Source organism: Perca fluviatilis, chromosome 15 (genome assembly GCF_010015445.1).
Source record: "Perca fluviatilis chromosome 15, GENO_Pfluv_1.0, whole genome shotgun sequence".
Taxonomy (NCBI): Eukaryota; Metazoa; Chordata; class Actinopteri; order Perciformes; family Percidae; genus Perca; species Perca fluviatilis.
The window spans coordinates 1,178,298-1,201,022 of record NC_053126.1 but is presented as its reverse complement, the minus strand read 5'-3'; the positions used below and the strand labels follow the sequence as shown (position 1 = coordinate 1,201,022).

Genomic DNA, 22,725 nt, shown 5'->3' with positions numbered 1-22,725 from the left:
CCTGTTCTTCTCTTTCCACTGTGTGTGTCAACAAACCCTTACTTCTTCTCCCTCCTCCCTCTCTCCTCCTCCTCTCCCTCCCCCCCCCCTCTCCCCCCCTCCTCCCTCCCCCCTCCTCCTCCTCCTCCCTCCTCCCTCTCTCTTCCTCTCTCCCCCTCCCTCCTCCCTCTCTCCTCCCTCCTCCTCCTCCTCCTCTCTCCTCTCTCCTCCTCCCTCTCCCTCCTCTCTCCTCTCCTCCTCCTCCTCTCCTCCTCTCTTCCCTCCTCCCCCCCTCTCCCTCCTCCTCTTTTCTTCTCCCCCCCCCCCCCCCCCCCCCCCCCCCCTCCTCCCCCTCCCCCCCCCCCCCCCACTCCCTCCTCCTCCTCTCCTCCTCATCCTCCTCTCCTTTTTTCTTTTTTTTTGCTTCTCTTTTTTTTTTCACATGTCTTGTGTATATAGTTTGTGGTTTTTTTTTTTATTTGTTTTTATATTTTTGTTTTTTTTTTTTTTTTTTTTGTGTGTTGTTGTTTCTTTTGTATTTTTTCTTTTTTTTGTTTGTCTGTCTTTGCTTGTGCTCTCTGTATTCCTTTTTTTTTTTTTTTTTTTTTTGGTTTTTTTTCCTTTTCTCACTCCTCGATAATTTTTTTTTTTGTTCTTTCTTTCGTAATATTTTCCCTCATCCCATTTCCTCCCTCCCTCCTCTCTCTCCCTCCCTCCCTCCCCTCCCTCCCTCCCTCCCTCTCTCTCTCCTCCCTCTCTCCTCCCTCCCTCCCTCCCTCTCTCCCCTCCCTCCCTCCCTCCTCCCCTTCCTCCTCTCCCTCTCCGCTCCCTCCCTCCCTCCCACAGTGAACAGGAAGATGCTGAAGGTGTGTGTATGGGGCCCTTGGACATCAGCGGGACACCTGAGATTGTGGACCGTCTTTCACAAGGTGTGTTTGACTTCTTTTTACAACTTGTGACTAACGATTGTCAGATTCAAATCATCTTTCACTTAAATTATCTAATATCAATTCATAAAATCCAGAATCGATCTCTGCCCTAAGGAATCCGTTGTTTCATCCAGTGGGAAACTCTACCTGCGTATTTTAAGATCAGCTGTTGTCAAAGTGACATGTTATATGTTCTGTCATAAATAGGCCTGGGTATCATCACTGCTCTCCCAAATTAATTTGGTTCCATTAGGACTGACCCAAAGCAGTTACATGAATGTACTTTTTATTGGATAGAAACACACGACAGCATTCAACACAATATAGTAGGGCTGCTTGATTATGGAAAAAAATATATAATCACTATTATTTTGATCAAAATTGAAATCACGATAATTTAACACGATTACTCTGTGACTTCTGGAAAGATGTTGCAATTATTGAACTTAAAAAACAGTGGAAAAAGTTAAATAAATCAACTGTTAAAAAAACACATACAGCTGTGAACTTTGCCTTCATACTTTTCCTATTTAAACTTTTATTTTTTCAGTTTACTTGCAAAACGTAATGAGCTAAATAACAGTTCTTCTCGATTATTCTGTTTTTGTGATCATTGGGAGCCGAAATCATAATCACGATTACATTTAGATTAATTGCACAGCCCTACGATAAAGTGCAGCTCTACAGACTCTACGTATTACTCAAAGGTCCGCAGCTGAATTTATTTATATGACAAAACCGTTAATAAACCTACTTATAACTTTCTTTACGATTTCTCTTTTGGGCTTTTCCGCCTTTCCTGGAATTCTGTACCGGTACCTTTTATCAGTAGCCTACTTTCTCTCTAAGCATTTCTTTTAATTCAGTTGTAAAACGAAGTCCAAAAGTAAAAGTACACGTCAAATAAATGTTTCCTAAAGATGGTTTCTGTCATTTTAGGTAGTTCTGATCACGCTGATGTGTGTTCAGGTGTTAGTTTCTCTGATCAGTTTGGTTTTTATTAGTTATTTGATGCTATAAAAATGGGCTGAAACGTCATGATTGACGGCTGGGATTGACTCGTGATTGGTCGGGCGGGTGTGTGGGCGGGACTTTGATACCGCGGCTCCACCGTCCGATCACCACTGCGCAGACTCTGGCTCCAAAATGCATCAGAGGGGGATAAGTAGGTCAAAAGTTGAAAAGAAACTCCCCCCACGCTGTCTAACTTGCAAAAAATAAATGTAATAGTAGGCGACGTTCTGGTACAAGAGACCATCATCTGGCAAAGTGAATGAAGGGAGTTTCTTTGCAACTTTTGAAAGTAAAAAAAAATATTAAAATGTCTTAACAAATATAAATCAGTCTATTTGTGAAAACAACACATTTCTGAAAAGCTTACTGGCCTTTAGGTAAGAAAATCACTAAGGTAGCCACCCACAGATCCAGTTCATCCTAAGGATTCACTGGGACACATGTACTAAGGCTTTTGCGCCCACTTCAGACGTATTTGTTTCACAACGTGCGCGTTAAAGCATGGTGAGGTATGTACTAACAGGAAGCACTGAGGTAAAAGTATGGTGAGGTATGTACTAACAGGAAGCACTGAGGTAAAAGTATGGTGAGGTATGTACTAACAGGAAGCACTGAGGTAAAAGCATGGTGAGGTATGTACTAACAGACAGCACTGAGGTAAAAGCATGGTGAGGTATGTACTAACAGACAGCACTGAGGTAAAGCATGGTGAGGTATGTACTAACAGGAAGCACTGAGGTAAAAGTATGGTGAGGTATGTACTAACAGGAAGCACTGAGGTAAAAGTATGGTGAGGTATGTACTAACAGGAAGCACTGAGGTAAAAGTATGGTGAGGTATGTACTAACAGGAAGCACTGAGGTAAAAGTATGGTGAGGTATGTACTAACAGGCAGCACTGAGGTAAAAGTATGGTGAGGCTATGTACTAACAGGCAGTACTGAGGTAAAAGTATGGTGAGGTATGTACTAACAGGAAGCACTGAGGTAAAGCATGGTGGGGTATGTACCCACAGCAAGCACTAGGGAGTAAAAGTATGGTGAGGTATGTACTAACAGGCAGCACTGAGGTAAAAGTATGGTGAGGTATGTACTAACAGGCAGCACTGAGGTAAAAGTATGGTGAGGTATGTACTAACAGGAAGCACTGAGGTAAAAGTATGGTGAGGTATGTACTAACAGACAGCACTGAGGTAAAAGTATGGTGAGGTATGTACTAACAGGAAGCACTGAGGTAAAAGTATGGTGAGGTATGTACTAACAGGCAGCACTGAGGTAAAAGTATGGTGAGGTATGTACTAACAGGAAGCACTGAGGTAAAAGTATGGTGAGGTATGTACTAACAGGCAGCACTGAGGTAAAAGTATGGTGAGCTATGTACTAACAGGCAGCACTGAGGTAAAAGTATGGTGAGGTATGTACTAACAGGCAGCACTGAGGTAAAAGTATGGTGATTATGTACTAACAGGAAGCACTGGGGGTAAAAGTATGGTGAGGTATGTACTAACAGACAGCACTGAGGTAAAAGTATGGTGAGGTATGTACTAACAGGAAGCACTGAGGTAAAAGTATGGTGAGGTATGTACTAACAGGCAGCACTGAGGTAAAAGCATGGTGAGGTATGTACTAACAAGCAGCACTGAGGTAAAAGTATGGTGAGGTATGTACTAACAGGCAGCACTGAGGTTAAAGCATGGTGAGGTATGTACTAACAGGAAGCACTGAGGTAAAAGTATGGTGAGGTATGTACTAACAGACCGCGCCGCTGCAGGACTCAGCCAACATGGCCGCATGCTCTTACTGGGTGAGCTAGAGGTCGCCCCAGCCAACTGTAGTTCTGAGTGTCTTTTGTCCGGTCCAGCTTCTTTATTACATTACATTATATGTCATTTAGCTGAGGCTTTTATCCAAAGCAACTAACAATTAAGTGCTTTCAACTGTGAAGGTTCAAACTCCAGACAACAAGTAGTAAGTGCAAGTACATTAGCTTTAAATAAGCAAAGCTACGAAGAGACATATGGCCTGGAGAAGAATGATCTTTAGACTGGCCTGGAGAAGAATGATCTTTAGACTGGCCTGGAGAAGAATGATCTTTAGACTGGCCTGGAGAAGAATGATCTTTAGACTGGCCTGGAGAAGAATGATCTTTAGACTGGCCTGGAGAAGAATGATCTTTAGACTGGCCTGGAGAAGAATGATCTTTAGACTGGCCTGGAGAAGAATGATCTTTAGACTGGCCTGGAGAAGAATGATCTTCTTTAGACTGGCCTGGAGAAGAATGATCTTCTTTAGACTGGCCTGGAGAAGAATGACTTTAGACTGGCCTGGAAGGAAAATTTTTTGGCCTGGAGAAGAATGATCTTTAGACTGGCCTGGAGAAGAATGATCTTTAGACTGGCCTGGAGAAGAATGATCTTCTTTAGACTGGCCTGGAGAAGAATGATCTTAACTTAGTAGACTTGACTACTGTAACGGTGTCCTTACAGGTCTCCCCAAAAAATCGATCAGACAGCTGCAGCTGATTCAGAACGCTGCTGCTGGAGTCCTCACTAAAACCAAGAAAGTGGATCACATCAATCCAGTTCTGAAGTCTCTACACTGGCTTCCAGTGCCTCAAAGAATTGATTTCAAAATACTTTTACTGGTTTATAAATCACTAAACGGTTTAGGGCCAATATATTTTTTACAGATCTGCACACTATGACCCACCCAGACCTCTCAGGTGGTCTGGGACAGGTCTGCTACACTATGACCCCCCAGACCTCTCAGGTGGTCTGGGACAGGTCTACAACTGACCATTACCCAACTAAGTGGTGAAGTCTACCACCACATACCCAGACCTCTCAGGTGGTCTGGGACAGGTCTGTTCACTATGACCCCCAGACCTCTCAGGTGGTCTGGGACAGGTCTGACTATCACCCACCCAGACCTCTCAGGTGGTCTGGGACAGGTCTGCTTTACACCAGGCCCACCCAGACCTCTCGGGTGGTCTGGGACAGGTCTGCTACACACTATGACCCCCCCAGACCTCTCTAGGTGGTCTGGGACAGGTCTGCTACACTATGACCCCCCCAGACCTCTCAGGTGGTCTGGGACAGGTCTCACACACTATGACCCACCCAGACCTCTCAGGTGGTCTGGGACAGGTCTGCTACTACACTGCCACACCCAACCCTAAGGTGGTCTGGGACAGGTCTACTACACTATGACCCACCCAGACCTCTCAGGTGGTCTGGGACAGGTCTACTAAACTATGACCCACCCAGACTCTCAGGTGGTCTGGGACAGGTCTACTACTGTATGACCCACCCACGACCTCTCAGTTAACAATGCCGGTAAAATTTTTTTAAAAACCTGTAGGTCCGCTGAAACTCTCAGTTCTTTTAAATCTAAGCTAAAGACCTATCTATCTTTTTGATGTTGCTTTTCTTTAAATAATCTATTTTATTAACTTTAATTTCTTATACTGCGCTGTAACTTTTATTCTTATACTGCACTATCAATTTTATTCTTGTCTTTTAATGTTTTTAATTTGTTTATTAATGTTTTTAAATTGTTTTCTAACTACTCTTTAATGTTTTATGTAAAGCCCTTTGAATTGCCCTGTTGCTGAAATGTGCTCTACAAATAAAGCTGCCTTGCCTTAACTTAGTTGACTTGTGTCTCTGTTGTGTCAGTGTGTTACGGAGGTATCGGAGGCTCCTCTCCTCTGATGGATCCTCTCCCACCGGAGCTGCCCCCTCGAGCCCCTCTCGACGAACCAGACAGCCGGGTCCTCTGTGGAGGTGGGGCGAGCCTGGGCACACCTTTCGCTGAGACGCCAGATGCCACAGGTGAATACGATCCAAAGACTGAGTCTTATTAAACGAAAAGAACATTTAGATATTGAACTACAACTGTGGTTAGGGATGGGTTGGAAGAGAGGCCAGGGTGTAGCTCGTACTTTTTATTTTTGCATTCCAATGTTCTTTTATTCAGCACCTTACTGCTTTTATTCAGCACCTTACTGCTTTTATTCCTCACATTACTGCTTTTATTCCTCACATTACTGCTTTTATTCAGCACGTTATTGCTTTTATTCAGCACCTTACTTCTTTTATTCAGCACATTACTGCTTTTATTCAGCACCTTACTGCTTTTATTCAGCACATTACTGCTTTTATTCAGCACCTTACTGCTTTTATTCAGCACCTTACTGCTTTTATACTGCTTTTATTCAGCACCTTACTGCTTTTATACTGCTTTTATTCAGCACCTTACTGCTTTTATTCAGCACATTGCTGCTTTTATTCAGCACCTTGCTGCTTTTATTCAGCACATTACTGCTTTTATTCAGCACCTTACTGCTTTTAGCACCTTACTGCTTTTATTTAGCACCTTACTGCTTTTATACTGCTTTTATACTGCTTTTATTCAGCACCTTACTGCTTTTATACTGCTTTTATTCAGCAACTTACTGCTTTTAGCATCTTACTGCTTTTATTCAGCACCTTACTGCTTTTATACTGCTTTTATTCAGCACCTTACTGCTTTTATACTGCTTTTATTCAGCACCTTACTGCTTTTATACTGCTTTTATTCAGCACCTTACTGCTTTTATTAAGCACATTACTGCTTTTAGCACTTACACTCACCTAAAGGATTATTAGGAACACCCTACTAATGCCGTGTTTGACCCCCTTTCGCCTTCAGAACTGCCCTAATTCTTTGTGCCATTGATTCAACAAGGTGCTGGAAGCATTCTTTAGAAATGTTGGCCCATATTGAGAGGAAAGCATCCACCACACCATTACACCCCCCCCACCAGCCTGCCCAGTGGTAACAAGACATGATGGGTCCCCCACACCATTACACCCCCACCACCACCAGCCTGCCTAGTGGTAACAAGGCATGATGGGTCCCCACACCATTACACCCCCACCACCACCAGCCTGCCCAGTGGTAACAAGGCATGATGGATCCACCACACCATTACACCCCCACCACCACCAGCCTGCCCAGTGGTAACAAGGCATGATGGGTCCCCACACCATTACACCACCACCACCACCAGCCTGCCCAGTGGTAACAAGGCATGATGGGTCCCCCACACCATTACACCCCCACCACCACCAGCCTGCCCAGTGGTAACAAGGCATGATGGGTCCCCCACACCATTACACCCCCCCACCACCAGCCTGCCCAGTGGTAACAAGGCATGATGGGTCCCCCACACCATTACACCCCCACCACCACCAGCCTGCCCAGTGGTAACAAGGCATGATGGGTCCCCACACCATTACTCCCCCACCACCACCAGCCTGCCCAGTGGTAACAAGGCATGATGGGTCCCCCACACCATTACACCCCCACCACCACCAGCCTGCCCAGTGGTAACAAGGCATGATGGGTCCCCCACACCATTACACCCCCACCACCACCAGCCTGCCCAGTGGTAACAAGGCATATGGGTCCACCACACCATTACACCCCCACCACCAGCCTGCCCAGTGGTAACAAGGCATGATGGGTCCACCACACCATTACACCCCCACCACCAGCCTGCCCAGTGGTAACAAGGCATGATGGGTCCACCACACCATTATACCCCCACCACCACCAGCCTGCCCAGTGGTAACAAGGCATGATGGGTCCACCACACCATTACACCCCCCACCAGCCTGCCCAGTGGTAACAAGGCATGATGGGTCCACCACACCATTACACCCCCCACCAGCCTGCCCAGTGGTAACAAGGCATGATGGGTCCCCCACACCATTACACCACCACCACCAGCCTGCCCAGTGGTAACAAGGCATGATGGGTCCCCCACACCATTACACCCCCCACCAGCCCGCCCAGTGGTAACAAGGCATGATGGGTCCCCCACACCATTACACCCCCACCACCAGCCTGCCCAGTGGTAACAAGACATGATGGGTCCCCCACACCATTACACCCCCACCACCAGCAGCCTGCCCAGTGGTAACAAGGCATGATGGGTCCCCCACACCATTACACCCCCACCAGCAGCCTGCCCAGTGGTAACAAGGCATGATGGGTCCCCCACACCATTACACCCCCACCACCACCAGCCTGCCCAGTGGTAACAAGGCATGATGGGTCCCCCACACCATTACAACACCACCACCAGCAGCCTGCCCAGTGGTAACAAGACATGATGGGTCCCCCACACCATTACACCCCCACCACCACCAGCCTGCCCAGTGGTAACAAGACATGATGGGTCCACCACACCATTACACCCCCACCAGCAGCCTGCCCAGTGGTAACAAGGCATGATGGGTCCCCCACACCATTACACCCCCACCAGCAGCCTGCCCAGTGGTAACAAGACATGATGGGTCCCCCACACCATTACACCCCCACCACCAGCCTGCCCAGTGGTAACAAGGCATGATGGGTCCCCCACACCATTACACCCCCCACCAGCAGCCTGCCCAGTGGTAACAAGGCATGATGGGTCCCCACACCATTACACCCCCCACCAGCCTGCCCAGTGGTAACAAGGCATGATGGGTCCCCCACACCATTACACCCCCACCACCAGCCTGCCCAGTGGTAACAAGGCATGATGGGTCCCCCACACCATTACACCCCCACCACCACCAGCCTGCCCAGTGGTAACAAGGCATGATGGGTCCCCCACACCATTACACCACCCCCACCAGCAGCCTGCCCAGTGGTAACAAGGCATGATGGGTCCCCCACACCATTACACCCCCACCACCAGCAGCCTGCCCAGTGGTAACAAGGCATGATGGGTCCATGTTCTCATTCTGTTTACGCCAAATTCTGACTCTACCATCTGAATGTCTCAACAGAAATCGAGACTCATCAGACCAGGCAACATTTTTCCAGTCTTCAATAGTCCAATTTTGGTGAGCTCGTGCTCATTGTAGCCTCATGTTCCTATTGTTAGTGGAGATGAGTGGTACCCGGGGGGTCTTCTGCTGGTGTAGCCTCATGTTCCTATTGTTAGTGGAGATGAGTGGTACCCGGGGGGTCTTCTGCTGGTGTAGCCTCATGTTCCTATTGTTAGTGGAGATGAGTGGTACCCGGGGGGGTCTTCTGCTGGTGTAGCCTCATGTTCCTATTGTTAGTGGAGATGAGTGGTACCCGGGGGGTCTTCTGCTGGTGTAGCCTCATGTTCCTATTGTTAGTGGAGATGAGTGGTACCTGGGGGGGTCTTCTGCTGGTGTAGCCTCATGTTCCTATTGTTAGCGGAGATGAGTGGTACCCGGGGGGGTCTTCTGCTGGTGTAGCCCATCCACCTCAAGGTTGTTCGTGTTGTGGCTTCACAAATGCTTTGCTGCAGACCTCGGTTGTAACGAGTGGTTATTTGAGTCAAAGTTGATCTTCTATCAGCTGGAATCAGTCGGCCCATTCTCCTCTGACCTCTAGCATCAACAAGGCATTTTCACCCCCCAGGACTGCAGCATCCTGGATGTTTTTACTTTTTCAGACCATTCTTTGTAAACCCTAGAAATGGTTGTGGGTGAGAATCCCAGTAACTGAGCAGACCAGCCGTCTGGCACCAACAACCATGCCACACTCAGAGTTGCTTAGATCACCTTTCGTTCCCATTCTGACATTCAGTTTGGGTTTCAGGAGATTGTCTAGACCTGGACCACACCCCTAAATGCATTGAAGCAGCTGCCATGTGATTGGTTGATTAGATAATTGCGTTAACGAGAAATGTAACAGGTGTTCCTAATAATCCTTTAGGTGAGTGTAGGTCAGCTCTTACTTGCGATTAATATGCAGATATATTAAATTGTTCTCAGTTCTGCTGATTTCTGTATTCTGCTAAAATTCAGCAAACTTCTTGTTGAATTTAAAACAAATGAAAGTAAATAATTTCCTACTTTCTTTTATTGAACAAATTTAACATTGAATTTAATATAAAAGGCAGCACTAAAATAGAATGATAGTTAGATTTTAAAGTGCAGTTTTCGGCTGATATTTACTTTCAACTTGCACAAAAAATCTCTGAGTGCCTGCTATGTTTAAATGAGCTCTAGAAATAAACTTTACTAACTTTTTCCTCTGAATATTAAGGTTCAGTTGGCTGTGCTTCACCAAAGAAGCTTCCAGTTTTTGTAACGTTTCTGTTTATAAGGACATTGACTTGCTTTGAAAGTGTGGGTGGTGATGGCGCATTGGATATGTCACATGTCTGTGGTGTGGGAGACCTGGGTTCGATTCCCACTGCGGAACATCAACCAATGTGTCCCTGAGCAAGGCACTTAACCCCTAGTTTCTCCAGAGATGTGCGACCTCTGACATATATAGCAATTGTAAGTCGCTTTGGATAAAAGCATCAGCTAAATGACATGTAATGTAATGTAATGAAAGTGCTCCATGTACCATCTTTTTTGGGGGCATTTTCTGCCTTTATTTTGACAGGACAGGACAGGACAGGACAGGACGAGAGAGAGAGAGAGAGAGAGAGAGAGAGAGAGAGAGAGAGAGAGAGAGAGAGAGAGAATCGTCACAGGTCGGACTCAGACCCTGGACCTCTGCATAAGCCTCTCAGTCTATGTGCGCCTGCTCTACCCACTGAGCCAACCCAGCCACTCCATGGACCATCTTTTAAACCTGAAAGCATCACATGTACCTCTCCCCGTTCCCCAGGGTCCTTCCTGTTCTCGGAGGTGACCCCGGCCGAGGCTGTGGAGCATCCGCTCAGCGAGTGCCAGTGGTTCCACGGCACCCTGTCCCGTCTCAAAGCTGCTCAGCTGGTGTTGGCTGGAGGCCCGGCCAGCCACGGCGTCTTCCTGGTTCGCCAGAGCGAGACGCGGCGCGGCGAATACGTCCTCACCTTTAACTTCCAGGGCAAGGCCAAGGTGAGTCTGGGAGGTCTGGGGGGTCAGCTCTGTGTGTAGGGGGTCATGGCTCAGACATTTTCTATACCAATACTCTGTCTGTCTGTCTGTCTGTCTGTCGGTGTGTCTGTCTGTCTGTCTGTCTGTCTGTCGGTGTGGGTGTTATGCGCATATCTCTCGAACCGTTTGATTACAGTTCCTAAATAATACTTTTTCAATACCAATTTTATATAATCCATTTTAACAAAAATAAATGACATTACGGCACACATCTTTTTATGTGGCTCAGTGGTTAGCACTTCTGCCTCGCAGCAAGAAGGTTCTGGGTTCAAATCCAGGTCGTCCCGGGCCTGTCTGTGTGCAGTTTGCATGTTCTCCTCAGTCCGGTTTCCTCCCACCATAAAGACATGCATGCTGGGTAACTAGGACTACAGTTGAAAATTAGCCGACTGGCTAACACTGGCGCATTTACAGAAATGTTGATTAATGTGCATTAACCTAATGAAATAAATCTTTAATAAAATAAATCTTATATATGTTTCAGCTCCGACTACGTGAGCCGTCTCTGTGTCAACATGACATCATGACTTTGCGTAAACGTACACGCCCACTTTCTAAAGCCATGTGGCGTGTTATCTGGACGCATTTTGAGCTATCAGCGTGTACGTCCACGCTGTATACAGCGGACATTATCGCCAGAACGTGTTCTCACGAGATACATTATAAAGTACTACATGGCTTGGCGCCACCCCGTCTGTTAGTGTTTATTAAATAGAGACCGACTCGGATCACCAGAGCTGTTGTAAACATGCTTTAAAGGTAGTGCATTATGGAACACACTACCCCCAACTATAAGGGAATGTCCCACTCTGGCCACCTTTAAGAGCCAGGTAAAGGTGTGGCTTAGAGCTAACCAAACGTGCAACCACCTCTAACTGCATGTTGTACCGTATTAGCCCAGTAGAGCGTGCTAATGAATTGTGTCTCTGTTTTAACACGTGCTAATGAATTTAGCACGTGTTTTAGCACTGTTTTTCTTTTCTTTCGTCCTGTTTTCTATAGCAAATGTTACGACTGTATATCTCGTGTCCTTTTTATTGTAACTCTAACCTGCTTAATGGACTGCAGATGGAAATTAGCCCTTGGGCTACAATCTGGCATTTTTTACATGTACTGTTGTACGTGTTCATCAAATGTGCATCGTCCTGAAATAAATAAATAAATCAAAGAAAGCGATGGTTGAATTTAGGAAAAGTCCCACACGGTCACACCAACCACCCTACAGATTCTCCCCCTTTCATACTACTTGCTACGGCGTCAATTCACCACAATCTCAAGGTAACGTAAGTCAACGGAGGCCAAACGGCGCTGATTAACATGCTGAAAAGACAGCATGCGTCTTGATAACACGCCAATAATGGCGTACGAGTTGGCGTGTCGTACATACACCACTTCATGACATCAGTCTGGTGTAACAGTTTTTCCTGCGTGTCTCTACAACAGCCAATCACAGACATTATTAGGTCTTGGTAGAAGCATGCTGCGTGCTGATTGGCTGTCTGACGCTGATGAGATTTACTCCTTAGGTATTGAAATTGGGTATTGTATGACGAGGCATTTTTCAATACTTTAGAGGGGGGGGGGGGGGCGCCCAAAAAAAAAAAAAAAAAAACCCCCTTTGGGGGAAAGAGGGAAGATGATTCATTTTCCTACATTTGATTTTTTTTATTAAGTTTAATTGGACTGTTTGTTGCATGTCCAAAAACTCCACAGGGAACCTTTTAAGATGTAACACATCTGTGTTACGTAATTACAGTTTGAAAAACAGTAAGGCGCACAACTAGGCGGGCCAAAATTTCTTATGAACCTAAATTAATTTGCCGGGTTCGGCCCGCAGGCCTTGAGTTTGACATATGTGTCCTAGGTGGTATTAAAAAGGTCTTGGAACTTTAAATCCTGGGGGTATCCTGATTAAATTAATAAAATAGAATAAATCTAGAATCACTTCCACCTTTCAATACTTTTAAAAACCTTTTAAAGTCAATTCTGACTGAACAGTGTAGCTGCTTTTAACTGAATGCCCTTTAAGTTGCATGTCTGCATTAGCTTCAGTTCAGTGTAATGTCTTGTTTGTGTTCTAGTATGTATAGTGTATGTATAGAGTTGTGGTGTAGTATGTACATGTATAGTGTATGTATAGTGTATGTATAGAGTTGTGGTGTAGTATGTAACTATTGTCCTGTCTTTTATGTATTTTGAAACTTATTGCTGCCTGTCTTGGCCAGGACTCCCTGGAAGAAGAGTTATTGTGACTCAATGGGACTTTACCTGGTTAAATAAAGGTTAAATAAAGGTTAAATAAAGGTTAAATAATGGTTAAATAATGGTTAAAGAAAGGCCGACTGTTCTCTCTTCCCTCCAGCACCTGCGTCTGTCCCTGAACGAGGACGGGCAGTGCCGAGTGCAGCACCTTTGGTTCCAGTCCATCTTCGATATGTTGGAGCACTTCCGGGTGCACCCGATCCCGCTGGAGTCCGGCGGCGCCTCAGACGTCACGCTCATCAGCTTCGTGGGCGCCACCGCGCTTCGCCAGCCAGGTACGACTGAACCTCACTCGCCAAACGCACAGAGAACCGGAGCAGGAACGCCGGCTGATCCGACCTGGTCGGACTCAACGCCTCTAACATCGAGGGTTTTTAGTAATCAAATTATTCGAGTAACTTGAGGAATCGTTTCAGGTCCGTGTAACGTTTATAAACACAAACGCACATTTGGAAAAACGGGTTCAAATATCAAATTTTTTCATTTCTTTCCTCCTTGACAAATTAAAAAGTTGGATCTTTAAACAGTTTTTCCAATTTTCTGTTTTTTATTCAGAGGATCAGACATTTAGAAAATTACAAAATTGCGTCTGAGCTCCAATTATTCATAATACTGCCACCATGGTGTTCTCTCCCTCGTTACCCCTAGCTACAACCCCCCCACTAGAAACCACCAGCTGCACCTCTGACCCCAAAGTCTACCAGTTTGGTGTTTTTTGTTGTTGTCCATATGCAGTTAATGAGCTGCATATTCAGCAAAGCAGAGTAACACCATGGCAGTATTATGAATAATTGGAGCTCAGATGCAATTTTGTAATTTTCTAAATGTCTGATCCTCTGAATAAAAACAGAAAATTGGAAAAAACAGTTTAAATATCCAATTTTTTAATTTGTCAAGGTGGAAAAAAAATGAAAACTTTGATATTTGAACCCATTTTTCTGTTTTTCCAACTGTCTGTTTGTGCTTAGAACATTGAACTGATGAGTTACACTGACCCTCAGCTCTAATTACAATGAGAAATAGTATTATGATATGATCAAGTAAATCCTCCATATCCAATAATAAAAAGCAAAGGCCCAGCGGGCATTTTTAGGGAGGAAGGGAGAGGGGATGAGATGTTTAGATTGGATTTTAGGCTAAAAAAAAACCCCTTATTTAATAAAAAACAACAAAAAAAAAAAAAAAATAAAAAACCCGGTAACAGAGCACTTTTTTTTTTTTTAAATTAAAATTTAAAAACACCTTAAAGCACTTTTTATCTTCTATGTTCGCTTATTTTATTAAAAAAAAAAACGCTAAAAAAAAAAAAACAGGAAAAAATAAAAGAAAACAAAAAACGACGAAACAAAGAGCAAAAAAGAAAAAAAAAGAACATAAAAACAACCTTTTAAAGGAAAAGTTGAGATGAAAGCCTTCTTACAAATTTCCCTAATAAAATTAACATATTTTTTTTAAACACTCTCTGAAACATTAGAAACTTAATAAATAATAAATTTTCTTGTTTTAGTGTGTAGTTTTTGTTTCTATTTTTTGTAAATCTAATTATAAAAAAAAACAAAGGCACACCTCCAACAAGCTAAGGCGTGCCTTGTGTTGGGAAAGGGAGGCGCCGGGCCCCCTTTTTTTAAGCGAGCTCACCTTGGAGGGTCCGAAACAGATTTTTTTTGGCTGATAGTCTTAATCAGCTTTGTAGAAACTCATCTGGCTTGAATGTAATAGGCGTTCATTAATATTAAAAGTTACGTAAATGTGTGGTGGTGTGGCCGGGTTGGTTCAGTGGGTAGACCAAGCCGCATTATACTGAGAGGTCCAGGGTTCGAGTCCCTCAACCTGTGATGATTTCCTGCATGTCTTACCCCCTCTCTCTCTCTCTCTCTCTCTCTCTCTCTCTCTCTCTCTCTCTCTCTCTCTCCCCCCTAGCTGTCCCTGTCAAAAAAAGGCGAGGAAAACCCCCAAAATTATGTTTATAAAAATGTCGATGATTTACGAATAATGGCAAGTTAACAATGAACAAACGGCGATTAATCGCGATTTAAATATTATCGATTGACAGCACTTAGTTTTTTATTTGTGCACATGCATGCTGGTCGTATCTTTCTCTCAGCTGTTTATATATACACATACTGCATGATTCCTAAAACCATCCACATCTCTCATGTCATCCTGTGCTCCTCTTCGTTCTCTCCACATGGCCAGAGATCTCAAACATCTGCTAGTTTGTCTTAGAAGCATCTGACTGTCCTGGAGATGGTCCGATTACCGATACCGACACTCATACCTCAGCTTGCATATCCGACTTGATACAGTACTGATCCGATACCAGGGTGTCATATATTTGATAATGTTTCTTTAGGATTTTTTAGCAGTGGGGGGCAGGTCCAAAGACCCCCACCCATGAAATAGAACTGACACGGCAACACAACACTAACTATATATGTATTCACCTCTATTCACACACACACAATGAGGCATATTCTCAGTTGTGATTGAACTGTATTTGTTGAGTTACTATATGGGCACCACTTTGATCTTGACATATAGACTAAGCATTCTGTAGCAAATAACAATAAACCCACTATTAATGACATTATCTTAATACCAATAACCCACTATTAATGACATTATCTTAATAACAATAACCCACTATTAATGACATTATCTTAATACCAATAAACCCACTATTAATTACATTATCTTAACCATAACCCACTATTAATTACATTATCTTAATACCAATAACCACTATTATACATTATCTTACATCCACTATTATACTTTCTTATAACATCCCATTATCTTTTTATACCAATAACACTATTATTACTTATCTTAATACCAATAAACCCACTATTAATTACATTATCTTAATACCAATAACCCACTATTAATTACATTATCTTAATAACAATAACCCACTATTAATTACATTATCTTAATACCAATAAAATATCTAATAACCTATAATTAACAATATATACTACATTTTTAATAACCCTATAATTACATCTAATACCAATACCACTATTAATTACATTATCTTAATACCAATAACCACTATTAATTACATTATCTTAATACCAATAACCCACTATTAATTACATTATCTTAATACCAATAACCCACTATTAATTACATTATCTTAATACCAATAACCCACTATAAACATTATCTTAATACCCACTATAATTACTTATCTTAATACCAATAACCCATAATATTTAAAATATTTCCCTACTATCCTCCCCTAAACTTATCCCCTACGCGTTGTCTCCCCCCCGTTCCATACCCCCCTTTTGTAAAGCCGTCAGTACTAAGATCTTTCATATAGTTACGTTACCCTTCTACCTTGTTTAAAATGTGTGTGTTATGTACTAAAGTTCTATGTGTTTACTAACAGAATATGCTATGGGTTACCTTTTACTAACCAGATATCTACCTGGTGCTTTTACCCTAAATATATGCACTGTACCACTAACAATATGCTATTTTTGCTATGGGTTCTAATAACAATATGCTATGGGTAACAATACACGTTACCCTTTTACTATTACTTTTACTATACACCTACTAACCCGAATAATTTTACTAACATAATTTTAGGTTTGCTATAACATGTCTCTGGCCTTTACTAAATGTGCACGTTATACCATATAAACAGGTGAAGATCTCTGACACCCACGAAACTTTAAAGACAAACACGTACAACACAAACGACACACGTACAAAACCTTTTTTACGTTTTACAAGAGTTTGGTCATGTAAACGCGTCGGCATATCCCCCATCAAAAGGAACATTGATTTGTGTTCTGGCGATGTTCTATTCCAAGGAATCTTAGTCTTTTGAGTAGAGGAACTTATTGTATCGTCAGAAAACATAGTTATAATAATAATTATATACTATAATAATATAGTTATATATATGTGTCAATGCAGAAAACCTCGCAACGTACGGAAGTAAACAAGAAGTAGAGGTAAACCTATATACCTGTCTATGAGGTAAACATGGCGAGATGCAGCACAGCACCACACTTTGTAGCCGAGGAGGAAACCAATTTCTTCATCAGTGTGGTGAAAACCATGAATATAATGTCTTTATTAGTGTGGTGAAAACCATGAATATAATGTCTTTATCAGTGTGGTGAAACCATGAATATAATGTTCTTTATTAGTGTGGTGAAAACCATGAATATAATGTCTTTATTAGTGTGGTGAAAACCATGAATATAATGTCTCTTTATTAGTGTGGTGAAAACCATAGAATATAATGTCTTTTATTAGTGTGGTTGAAAACCATGATATAATGTCTTTATCAGTGTGGTGAAAACCATGAATATAATGTCTTTATTAGTGTGGTGGAAACCATGAATATAATGTCTTTATCAGTGTGGTGAAAACCATGAATATAATGTCTTTATCAGTGTGGTGAAAACCATGAATATAATGTCTTTATCAGTGTGGTGAAATTTACCATGAATATAATGTCTTTATTAGTGTGGTGAAAACCATGAATATAATGTCTTTTGTTAGTGTGGTGAAACCATGAATATAATGTCTTTTATTGGTGTGGTGAAAACCATGAATATAATGTCTTTTATTAGTGTGGTGAAAACCATGAAATAATGTCTTTTGTTGACGGCAGAAACTACCGGGATAGTGAGATTTATAAGAAGGTGACCGGAGTTATCGCTCTTAAGGTTGTCCGTGAGGCTACGTCAGACGCTAACCGTGCGTCCAGACGCTAACCGTCGTCCGTCAGACGCTAACCGTCAGGCGTCAGACGTTAACCGTCGTCAGGCGGCTACCCGAGGCGTCCAGACGCTCCGCGTCCAGACGCCTAACCGTCGTCAGACGCTAACCGGCGTACGGATATTTCCATTTGATTACAAATTCCATGCAGGGTAACTCTCTCTGCTCAGCGGTATAAACGGGTTATTCGAATGTTTCAGAAACCCGAATAGTGACTTTTAACCCGACCAGAACCCAAATGGACAGCTTGTAAACGTAGTCCTAGAGGAAACACTGCCTACTGTCCCTGTATGGATGTGATTTCTGTCTCTGTAGTTCGGTCTGGCTCAGGTTAGACTTCAGAATAAACCCTCCAGAACGTTCCTCTATTCTCCAGTTTGACAGCGAGTCATAACGGAAGAACAACATAAATAATAAATAAAGTAGATTTCCCGTGGGGTAAATTATGTGGTATCGGATGAGCTAGCGGGCGATATGGAGATAATCAAATATCACTATATTTTTTGACCAAATACCTTGATATCGATACCGCTAACACCATCATTGTAGTCTAGACTCTCAGGGCAGGTTCCATCATTGTAGTCCACACTCTCAGGTCAGGTTCCATCATTGTATTCCAGACTCTCAGGTCAGGTTCCATCATTGTAGTCCACACTCTCAGGTCAGGGTTCCATCATTTGTAGTCCACACTCTCAGGTCAGGTTCCATCATTGTAGTCCACACTCTCAGGTCAGGGTTCCATCATTGTAGTCCACACCCACCAACTCTCAGGTCAGGTTCCATCATGTACCCCACCCTTCGCTCTTTGTTCCAGTTCCTTCTTTTTGTTCCCCACTCTCTCAGTATCTCAGTCGGGTTCCTTCTTTTATTCCACTCTCTCTGGGTGGGGAGAAAAAATCGATACAGCATAGTCGCTCGCGATATTTCCGGTAGCAATACTGTATCGATACACAGACGTCAAGTATCGATCTTTTATTATTTCAATTGCACATGAGAATTTAACTTTTTGGTAGTAGAATAATAAAATCAATTGCTTATTCTCCGTAGCTGTTTTGTTTTCTGGTGAGGTCAGGGGTGACTGTCAGCTGCAGGAGGATGTAGGGATAAAATAAACATGGCAGCGTCAGAGAAAGAAATTAGAAATGCACCATCGGTCGTTTAAATCAAGTGTTTGGACTTTTTCGGTTTTTTTAACAAAGGAGGGGGACAACTCGAGATGGATATGAGACATGGATTTGCAAGGGAGTGTAGATACAAATAAAATACTCAGGGAATACCACAAACATGAGGGGCTCATCTCACACGCCACCATCCAGAGTTAGCGTTAGCGAAGACGGTAAAAGCTAATGCTAAAACCAGCTCCTGCAAAAACCAACCAACACTGGACACACTTAGCTTGACAAAAAGCTACCTCCCAATTCAGAGCTGAAGCTAAGAAAATAACTCAAGCCATCAGCCTACTTCATGTGATTACAAAGACCTCGGTCCATACTACGTTGTGGAAAATGAGGGATTTTGTCACTTGCTAAAAACACTGGAACCAAGGTATTGACTCTGTCGCGCGGTTTTTCACGAGATACAGACGTACTCAAGCTCTACAGGAGAACAAGCTTAAAGTTCAGGGAAAGTTTGAAACCAGGCATTATGGTTGCATTAACTTGTGATGCATGGACGTCACGGGCAGTGGATTCCTATGTGACTATTACAGCTCATTATCTCACAGAAGACTGGCAACTGCTGTCTCAGTTCTCCAAACGAGTAGTACACGAAAGTCACACCGGGGCAAACACTTAGTTAGTTAGCTTGACAGTCACATTTTACAGCAATAAATTTCATGTGAGATGAACAAACAGATGTTGACAAAGTTTTCCTTTGGGGACATAATAATGAAGTTGGAAAAAAGGTAATAAATTGCAATATATTGCAGAATATCGCAATATGTTTAAAATCGCAATAATATCGTATCGTGACCTAAGTATTGTGATAATATCGTATCGTGGTACCTCTTCCCACCCCTAACTCTCAGGTCAGGTTCCATCATGTAGTCCAGACTCTCAGGTCAGGTTCCATCATGTTGTCCAGACTCTCAGGTCAGGTTCCATCATGTTGTCCAGACTCTCAGGTCAGGTTCCATCATTGTAGTCCAGACTCTCAGGTCAGGTTCCATCATTGTAGTCCAGACTCTCAGGTCAGGTTCCATCATGTAGTCCAGACTCTCAGGTCAGGTTCCATCATGTAGTCCAGACTCTCAGGTCAGGGTTCCATCATGTAGTCCAGACTCTCAGGTCAGGTTCCATCATTGTTGTCCAGACTCTCAGGTCAGGTTCCATCATTGTAGTCCAGACTCTCAGATCAGGTTCCATCATGTAGTCCAGACTCTCAGGTCAGGTTCCATCATTGTTGTCCAGACTCTCAGGTCAGGTTCCATCATTGTAGTCCAGACTCTCAGGTCAGGTTCCATCATTGTTGTCCAGACTCTCAGGTCAGGTTCCATCATTGTAGTCCAGACTCTCAGGTCAGGTTCCATCATGTAGTCCAGACTCTCAGGTCAGGTTCCATCATGTAGTTCAGACTCTCAGGTCAGGTTCCATCATTGTTGTCCAGACTCTCAGGTCAGGTTCCATCATTGTAGTCCAGACTCTCAGGTCAGGTTCCATCATTGTAGTCCAGACTCTCAGGTCAGGTCCATCATGTAGTCCAGACTCTCAGGTCAGGTTCCATCATGTAGTCAGACTCTCAGGTCAGGGTTCCATCATGTAGTCCAGACTCTCAGGTCAGGTTCCATCATGTAGTCCAGACTCTCAGGTCAGGTTCCATCATGTAGTCCAGACTCTCAGGTCAGGTTCCATCATTGTTGTCCAGACTCTCCAGGTCAGGTTCCATCATTGTAGTCCAGACTCTCAGATCAGGTTCCATCATGTAGTCCAGACTCTCAGGTCCAGGTTCCATCATTGTTGTCCAGACTCTCAGGTCAGGTTCCATCATTGTAGTCCAGACTCTCAGGTCAGGTTCCATCATTGTTGTCCAGACTCTCAGGTCGGGTTCCATCATTGTAGTCCAGACTCTCAGGTCAGGTTCCATCATGTAGTCCAGACTCTCAGGTCAGGTTCCATCATGTAGTCCAGACTCTCAGGTCAGGTTCCATCATTGTTGTCCAGACTCTCAGGTCAGGTTCCATCATTGTAGTCCAGACTCTCAGGTCAGGTTCCATCATTGTAGTCCAGACTCTCAGGTCAGGTTCCATCATTGTAGTCCAGACTCTCAGGTCAGGTTCCATCATTGTTGTCCAGACTCTCAGGTCAGGTTCCATCATTGTAGTCCAGACTCTCAGGTCAGGTTCCATCATGTAGTCCAGACTCTCAGGTCAGGTTCCATCATTGTTGTCCAGACTCTCAGGTCAGGTTCCATCATTGTAGTCCAGACTCTCAGGTCAGGTTCCATCATTGTTGTCCAGACTCTCCGGGTCAGGGTCCATCATTGTAGTCCAGACTCTCAGGTCAGGTTCCATCATGTAGTCCAGACTCTCAGGTCAGGTTCCATCATGTAGTCCAGACTCTCAGGTCAGGTTCCATCATTGTTGTCCAGACTCTCAGGTCAGGTTCCATCATTGTAGTCCAGACTCTCAGGTCAGGTTCCATCATTGTAGTCCAGACTCTCAGGTCAGGTTCCATCATTGTAGTCCAGACTCTCAGGTCAGGTTCCATCATTGTAGTCCAGACTCTCAGGTCAGGTTCCATCATTGTAGTCCAGACTCTCAGGTCAGGTTCCATCATTGTAGTCCACACTCTCAGGTCAGGTTCCATCATTGTAGTCCACACTCTCAGGTCAGGTATGATATTGTAGTGTTGAGTATCGGTGCTTTCACAACATATTTACACATGAGAGTTTAGATGAATAATCATCAGTAATGTGGATATAATGACTGAGTGGGTAAAGATGAATAATAGAACAGTTATAGAACAATCTTTACAAAACTTTACTGTAATACAGCCTTTAAAACCAGGAACAGACACTTATGTCATATTACGATATCACCATATCCAAAATCTAAGACGATATCTAGTCTCATATCACGATATCGATATAATATCCATTTATTGCCCAGCTCTATTGGATCAGTACCTAAACTCCAGCACTGTCAGATACCGAGACCAGGCTTTTCGGTGGTATCGGAGGCTTTTTCTGATACTGGTATCGGTCTCAGAACATCTTGAAGTTGATTTCTTTACAGGGTTCAAACGTTTTGAGAAAAAACTGGAAAAGTTGTGAAATTTGAAAAATGCAAATTCCAGGCCTGGAAAGGTTTTGGAAACATAAAAAGACCCAGACAGTTTTGGAAAAGTCACATAATCACAGCATAATAACGTGATTAATAAATGTATTTTCACTTCGTCTTAACCTCAGCGTTGTATTCGGGGAGAGATATTAAGAATCCATCTATGAACAACAGACATTATCATTCATTTATAGTTAAACCTCTGAGGGGAAACCTTAACACTGATTAGTATTCTTATTGGAGAATGTCGACTGACATTTTCAGGAACACACAGTCATGGACATTTGCCGAAAAGTCATGAAAAGTATTGGTTAAGATGCGTATGAACTCTGTGTTTAATGAACTGCCTTCACAGTAAAAGTCCAGCGAGTTAAACGTGTTTAAAAAGGACGACCAGGAACACAAAGTTCAGCCCAAACGTTCCCGCTGGCCGGCAGCGTTCGCCGTCTGCTCGTGTGTATGTTCTGACCTCTCTGTTGTTGTTGTTGTTGTTGTTGTTGTCGTCCGTTGGCTCATCCCTTGCAGGCCGGGACAGGGCAGGCAGTCGGCCTACAGTCTGTCGAGATCGGCCACGTTTTCAAATCAACCCTCGCTCGAATCAGTGGTCAAGCATACTTTTATATAATAATTTAA

The 22,725-nt window shown here is 43.5% G+C and overlaps 1 protein-coding gene across 1 annotated transcript in view; it reads left to right on the top strand.

Annotated features, from left to right (window-relative positions):
* sh2b1 (SH2B adaptor protein 1) overlaps positions 1–22,725 on the top strand; it is a 60,138-nt gene that overhangs the window by 12,544 nt on the left and 24,869 nt on the right. The window contains exons 5-8 of the mRNA XM_039824568.1: positions 826–908; positions 5,598–5,753; positions 10,558–10,769; positions 13,171–13,345. Of these exons, the coding sequence (XP_039680502.1) occupies positions 826–908; positions 5,598–5,753; positions 10,558–10,769; positions 13,171–13,345 (626 nt within the window). The remainder of the gene's footprint in view (positions 1–825; positions 909–5,597; positions 5,754–10,557; positions 10,770–13,170; positions 13,346–22,725) is intronic.